At 45.0% G+C, this 7,844-nt stretch overlaps 1 protein-coding gene across 2 annotated transcripts in view; it reads right to left on the bottom strand.

Moving 5' to 3' along the window:
- SRGAP1 (SLIT-ROBO Rho GTPase activating protein 1) overlaps nt 1-7,327 on the bottom strand; it is a 263,498-nt gene extending 256,171 nt beyond the window's left edge. For both annotated transcript variants that reach the window (XM_030548849.1, XM_030548848.1), the window contains exon 1: nt 6,722-7,327. In XM_030548849.1, coding sequence (XP_030404709.1) covers nt 6,722-6,788 — 67 coding nt within the window. In that variant the 5' untranslated portion in view covers nt 6,789-7,327. The remainder of the gene's footprint in view (nt 1-6,721) is intronic.
- Nucleotides 7,328-7,844: the final 517 nt, after the last annotated feature.

Below are 7,844 nucleotides of genomic sequence, written 5' to 3' on the forward strand. Positions count from 1 at the left end.
GTCAATTGAAATACCATTTCAATTTTTCCTTTCTAAATTTTATATCTAGAGTTTGTCTGGGGAATTTCAAAGAAAACTCAAAAAGGGTTATGTCATTATATCCCATTTAAAATGTTTTCAAAACAAAATGAATTTTTGTCATGAGTTTCGGTTTTGAAACTATTTTATATTATATGATATTGTAATACAATAAAAAAGTTGAAATAAAAAAACAAACATACATTTCAAAAATTTTCTTTGGAGAATCTGGATGTTTGGTTTTCATTCCAATTCAGAATGAAGCCAAATTTAAAATCCTCTGCGAAATGAAGCCTCCATCCTCTGCACAGCTCTAATATAATACGTAAATACAAAATTAAGTAGGAATAGAATGCTTTGATTTTCATTTCAAAATAAAATGTTTTGACCACACACACCACTTTTTTCAAATTTTCTTTCAAAACAAAGTTTAACTCAAGCAGACATATTTCCACAAAATGTTTTGTTTTTGATGAACTGGCATTTTCCAACAGAGAAACATTCTATTGGCAAGTTTCTAACCAGCTCCACTTGCAATCCTTAGTTAACATTAGACACACAGCTTCAAACATTCACCATCTTACAACAGAAGTACTTGATCAGGTAGTTAGTAAGCATGTTTCCTATTCACCCCAAGTGAATTTTACTTTGTGGAGAGCCAGTAAGGATATGTCTACACTGCAATTAAACACCCACGGCTTGCCTGTGTCAACCCACTTGGGCTTGGGCTATTGGGTTGTTTAATTGCAATGTAGACATTTGGGCCCCGGCTGGAGCCCGGGCTCTGGGACCCTTCCTGCTTGCTGGGTCCCAGGGCTTGAGATTGAGCCTGAGCCCAAATCTCTGTATCACAATTAAATAGCTCCATAGCCCAAGCCAGATGATCCAGGCCAGCCACAGGTGTTTGTTTGCTGTTTAGACATACCCTAATAGGACTTAAAGGGTGCCTAGGCCTATTTTAAAGGCTTATAGGGAATTTAAGTGCTGCACGGGTGTCATGTCAGTCCTCTGCACAGGGCTCAATTTTACATCCCTACTTGTAAAGGGTTTTTTGTTTTTTTTTAAACCAGACAAAGTCAGATGTTCAAAATCTCAGTAGCTGATCAGTCACCACACAAAAGATACCAATATACACCCCAAGAGATATGTCCTACTATTTGTCTAACTCTCTGGGTTCCTCAGTAAATCCATCAAATTGGTCTTACTTTAAATTAGTACATTAAGAACAGTGCCAGGAACCAGCTGGTCTCTGAATAAAAACAAGAGTCAGGCTGAAGTAGACAATCAAGTGAATGAGTACGTCTGAGCTTGAGAGTGCTACACATAATTCTCAGATAGGAAGGTACATTCATTCTCAGATGCTCCAGGGGGATAATAATACAGTTGGCACAGCCAGAGTACATCTCAGCTGCTGAGCTAAACAGAACTTTCTCCTGTTTCTTTTAAAACATGTAATACTGTGTTAGACTGAAAATTGAGACATGTCTAGGACTTCTGAAGGTCAGTATTATGCTGTACCTTTATGTACTTTGCTCTAACACTACATAATTCTAGGTATCTCTGAGTGCATATCATTTTAGAAGGCTTTTTGCGCCCCAAACACCCAAAAAGCAGACAAGACTAAAGTTCTGAAATTTTGTAGTCAGATGATCTCATAAGAGTATATGAGAAGTGTAGACTGAATGGTATATAAAGCAAGTATAAATGAACACAGCTGGCTCCCTCTAAGTCTCTTCCTCCATTTTGATGAAATTAATATAAGGAAGGTGCAAATCAGGTTGACGGACCATATTCAGAGTATTGCAGTTATTAATGATTTGAAGGACACAAGAATTCAAAATGAGCTTGACAAACAGGAGAATTGGTCTGTAATCCACAAGATGAAATTCTATAAAGACAAGTACAAAGTATTATACTGAGAAAGAAAAGAAAGAAAACAAATCAAATGCACAATTACAAAAATGGGAAATAACTGGCTAGCTGGTAGTACTGATAAAAAAGGATCTGAGGGTTACAGTGGATCACGAATTGAATGAGAGTCAGCAATGTAATATAGCTGCAAAAAAAAAAAGGGGGGTGGCTAATATTCTGGGCTGTATCAACAAAAGTGTTGCATGTGACATGCAAGGTAATTTTCCCCTAAACTGAGCACTGGTGAGGCCTCAGCTAGAGAACTGTGTCTAACTGTAGAAGTCACACCTTAAGAAAGATGTGGATACATTGGAGAGGGTCTGGAGGAAAGCAACAAAAAGGATAAAAAGTTTAGGAAACCTGACCTATGAGAAAAGCTTTAAAAAAAACCTGGGGATGTTAGTCTGGAAAAAAGACAACTCGGGGTGACTTGATAGTCATCAAATATGTTAAGGGCTGTTATAAAGAGGATGGTGATCAATTGTTCGCCACATCCACTAATGGTAGGACAAGACATAATCAGCTTAATCCACAGCAAGGGAAATGTAGGTTTGATATTAGAAAAGACTTCTAGCTATAAGGCCATGTCTACATCTAAAATTTTGCAGCGCTGGTTGTTACAGCTGTATTAGTACAGCTGTATAGGGCCAGCGCTGCAGAGTGGCCACACTTACAGCAACCAGCGCTGCAAGTGGTGTTAGATGTGGCCACACTGCAGCGCTGTTGGGCGGCTTCAAGGGGGGTTCCGGGAACGCGAGAGCAAACCGGGAAAGGCGACCAGCTTCGCCGCGGTTTGCTCTCGCGCTCCCGGAGCCACCCAGCAAACCGCAGGGAAGGAGACCTGCTTGCTCGGGGTTCCGGGAACGAGAGAGCAAACCGGGAAAGGAGACCAGCTTCGCCGCGGTTTGCTCTCGCGTTCCCGGAGCCACCCAGCAAACCGCAGGGAAGGAGACCTGCTTGCTCGGGGTTCCGGGAACGAGAGAGCAAACCGGGGAAGGAGACCAGCTTCGCCGCGGTTTGCTCTCGCGTTCCCGGAGCCACCCAGCAAACCGCAGGGAAGGAGACCTGCTTGCTCGGGGTTCCGGGAACGAAAGAGCAAACCGGGAAAGGAGACCAGCTTGATTACCAGAGGCTTCCTCCTTCCACGGAGGTCAAGAAAAGCGCTGGTAAGTGTCTACATTGGATTACCAGCGCTGGATCCTCTACACCCGAGACAAAACGGGAGTACGGCCAGCGCTGCAAACAGGGAGTTGCAGCGCTGGTGATGCCCTGCAGATGTGTACACCTTCAAAGTTGCAGCGCTGTAACTCCCTCACCAGCGCTGCAACTTTCTGATGTAGACAAGTCCTAAGGCTAGTTAAGTACTGGAATAACTTACAAAGGGAGGTTGTAGAACTCCTAACATTGGAAGTTTTTAAGAGCAGGTTAGACAGACACCTGTCAGAGATGGTCTAGGTATACTTGGTCCTGCCTCAGTGCAAGGAACTGTACTAAATGAATTCTTAAGTTCCCTTCTATGATTCCATGTCATTTCATTCAATTATCCAACAAGCAAGAGATCTGTAAGGCACATGCCCCACACTACCTTACCTTACCAATTTTAAGCTTGTCCTTAAGAACAACTGTCAAAAATGGATTTGAAATAAACTAAATCCTGAGAGCCCTCAAAGGCTACTTAAATTAGAAAGTGACACAGCTAATCAGTTTAATAAAAATATCTATTCTTAACAGCAAAGTTACAGTACAACCACCATTGCTCACTATAGTCAGAGGTCTCACACTTCCAACGAATCACTGAATTTTAGGTTTATATGCAAGTGGCCTTTCTCCAAATATTCCCTACAAATTAAGGCCCCAACCTTGCAATCAGATCCAGTTAGGTCAAGCCTTGCACCTGGCATGGGACATCCCCAAAGTCAATGGGGCTGAGCATGGGTACAAGGGTCCACCCATGTGGCTCTAACTGTAAGATTAGGAGCAAAGACTCTGTAGCCTGACACACTTGTTAGAGTTTAAGATTCTTATTTTAACTATTTTCTTTTTTCCACAAATGTGATAGTTTTATTCCTGGTGACAAAAGCAGTCTTTAAGAACACCACAAATCAGTAAGAGATCAAGTTTCTCATGGTGAGAGGAGGGACCAGGTGAAACTGGAGTGGTATGTTCACATGCTCCACCCATTAATGAAATGTACCCTTTGTATTTCTGTTAGTTTGTAATTCTATCTGTATTTCTGAGGTTCCTGTATGAACTGCCTATACAATGAGTGAGTCTACTCATACAACTAGAAAAGTATTGAAAGTAATAACTTTCAGCTCACATAAGCTAGAAATTAATTGGCACAATACCTAATAGAACTGACTCTTAGTCAAGGAATTGAAAGCAGAACAAGATATGTAAAGTAGGACATTGAAAATCTTCATTTCCATATGTAGAATGTGTGCACCACCACATACACAAACATACTTTACTAGTGTTGTATAATAGAAGCCAATTTGCTCCAATAACATATTCAGCAGATAAGTCTCGCAACTGGGTTTACACAAATGCATATGTTTTGAGTTGTCAAATTTTGAAAGTTATGGCTTTTGGGACTACAGCATTTAGGGACCAGAATGATCCCTGGGTCACACCAAACTGTAATCAACACAGGACCTTGGTGGAGGGAAAGGACAAAAGATGCCAGCTTTGTGCATGCTATATTCTAGGGAATGCTCTAATCCCCATATCTCTAGGGCAGCTTTAATTTATGATGATAGTAACAGTTCCCTAGGGGCCATAACACTAACCAGATATCATTGGAGGAAAAGGTGCTTGGGCCATGGTCCTTTTTCCCAGCATGCCCTGACACCTCTATGCTGGACAAGTGGCACAGAGCTGGCTTTGTTGATTTTACACTAACTGAAAGTTACCTTGCTGTCTAACTAGGACACCTTTATAGAACCTTTGGGTTTCTCCAGTGAAAAGAGACCATATTGGGGGTCAGGACCTGACCCTAGTTTGTTTGTTTGTAATTTGTGTTTATATTTGTTTATCTGGCCTTCCAGATCTGTTGTGGCATTACACAAATATTCAGTTAGCATTAAGAAAGTGATCCCAGAATGGGGAAAACAGACTTCCTGTAATCTGGAATTAAATTGTTATATAGGTCTTTGAAGAAGAGGCTGTGATTACATCCACAAATTCTAGTGGATCTTTCTAAACAGCTTTGCTAAGGGTGTCATCACTTCAGCAGTGTCAAGACAACCATTGTACACATTAAGAGACACCACAAGGGAACAACATGAACAAATCAAAATTCCTAATACATTAGGTTTATAAATGCATTGTGAAGTCTTGGCAATTATAAAGGGGGACTGTAACGCCTGATGGGACAGTTTATAACCAGATGCCTTCATTACCCCAGTCTTTGTTTTTACTGAAGTTAGCTAATAATGAGGGGGGAGGTGAGGGAAGCAGGCAGAGGAGGATCCTCCCCTCAAAGCACAGTATCTTTTTTAATTCGGCTAAACACAGTGACTGTTTTCTTATTTCATCACGGTTGGTTGCCATGAAAATGCTGAATTTCTGATATAATCATGATCTCATTGCAGGATCAAGTAAAAAGAGAAGATGGACTATGCAACTATTGATATTCTGTTGGATTTCATAAACAGTTGTGGGGTACTCTCTCCCCATTTTCCAAAGCCTTGTTTAGATCCACAGGCCCCAATCCTGAATATGTGGGGGGAATTTCTGCACCCACATAGCAGGGTTCCATGTGAGGGCAGGCTCCGCCCAGCATATCACGTAGCAGTTACTATCTGCTTAAATATTATCTTTATAATATAGACAGTGTTAAAGGCTTATGTAGCATTTTCAGCTAAGACAAGTCTGTAGCTATCCATTGGAATATGTATCCACTGGAGTAGTATAAGCATTTCATTGAACAGCACAAGTTTTCACCCACCGTATCAGTTGGAAAGGAACCAATCTGTATCAAGGAACATGCACACCCTCATATCATTAATTTATTGTCCTCTCTTCCACAAAACATATTTTTACAAAAAGAGATGGGTTTCCTTTCCTTTTGAATACTGAAGGTCTAAGAAACATTAGCAGCTAAACCGAGACTATAGTTGCACTGCTCTCAGCACAGTACTTGGATGTAAAAATGTAGCTAATGTTGAAGCTGAAACATTTATAATATTGAAGAGATCCATTTATTAATCAAGCTACTACAGCACAACATACAAAGCAATCCTTGGGAAATAAAGCCATGTGCATTATGAAGAGGGCAAGACTTGCTATTGTCTTTCTTCAGTTTAACTGCCAAGCTTTTTAAAAGGTTACTAAACCTCACTGATTAATGAAAGGTGCATAATCTCAGCCAGAGAGTTCATAAACGTTCCAGCTGTAAATCAGTCCCCCGCCCCCCCCTTCTCCAAACTGATTCCTGACAAATTATAAAGAGCGGCATGAGCGGCATCTGCAATCCCCTATCTTAAATGACACCGCTAAGGGGAATTAAGTTCAGCAATCACTCCGTTGTTTGATGTGCAAATCCGGGCGCGTGAAATCGGTAGTGTGACTCCAGAATGACTGTGATCAGCATGTACAGTACAGCTCATCCAACTAAAACTCATCTCTTCACCCTCCCCCTCCCTACTCACTGTGATCGCTCTGGATTTTGCGATGAGCCTCAGAGGGAGCCCAAGTTAAGAACAGTGTCAGGCAGCAGCAACAGCAAAAAAAAAAAAAAAGGGGGGGGGGAATTTCTCTCCCTTCTTCCCCTCCATTGACATCCACTTACCTTTCACTTGACTTTCATACTCCGCTATAATCTCTTTGTCCTTTTTGAATCTGCTTGGTGTGGACATTATCCAGGCGGCGTTTCTCCGACGAGCTGGGTCAAATGGTCATAAAGCAGAGCTCCGCGGACGGCGAGGGGAGCGGCGCCCACACGCGCTAGCCCAGCAGCTGCAGGGCTGGGTCTGTGGCGACTAGACTAACCCTGGCGCGGGCACCATCTCCTCCAGCCACGGCAAAGAGAGCCCAGCCCCGGGGCCAAGGCGGAGTAGGGGGGACCCGCTCCCTCTGCACAGGGCTAGCGCCGAGCCCCGCTGCTGCCCTGCACCGCTGTCATGTCTCCGCGCACCAGAGAAGTGGGGCGGGGTGGGGCGGGGTGGGGCGCACAAAGGGTCGGGGCGGCTGGGTGAGCTCCTCGGCAGCCCCGGGTTACTCCAGCGGCTGCCGCCGGCTGGGAGAGCAGCGAGCTGACTAGCCCGAGGCGAGAGCACTGCGCGCCGCAAATCCCCAGTTCCGGGCCCAGGGCGGAGCGGCGTCCCCGGGGATAAAGTTCTCGCCTCCGGCGTGTCTCTCCCGCCCCGCGGCGCCCGCTCCCGCTGCTGCTGCTGGCCTGGGGCAGGAACCCGGACTGCGTCTCGGCCACCAGCGACCCGCCCACCCCGCCGGCAATGGGCAGGGAGGGAAGTTCGCACGCTGCCCCCCCCGCGGGCGAGCAAGCTCCGGGCTCTCGGCGTAGAGCGAAGCCTCTGGCGGCCAACCGCAGCCGCCACACCTTCCCGGCCCCCCAATGGAGGGGAAGGAGGAGGCCCCAGCAAGCTAGGCTGCCCGGCTGCCTCCCGTGGAGCAGCCCAGCCCCGGAGGCTGCAGAGCCTGCCTCGGCTTTGGGAGGGTGGGATCAGCTGCTGCTGCTGCTGGTGTCCTCTCCCGAGAGCATATGGTGAGCGGGTGTTAACCGGGGAAAGGGGTGTGAGGCAGAGATAAGGTGATGGAAAGCCCTTGATCCTGGCGTGGAAAGTTAAATCCACAAGCTACAGCAGCCGCCTTCGGGGCGGAGCCATATGGAGAGGGGAGGAGGAAGGTGAGCAGGCTGGGAAGGGACCATTTAGTTTGGGGATCCCGGTTACTTC

Source organism: Gopherus evgoodei, chromosome 1 (assembly GCF_007399415.2).
Source record: "Gopherus evgoodei ecotype Sinaloan lineage chromosome 1, rGopEvg1_v1.p, whole genome shotgun sequence".
NCBI lineage: Eukaryota > Metazoa > Chordata > Testudines > Testudinidae > Gopherus > Gopherus evgoodei.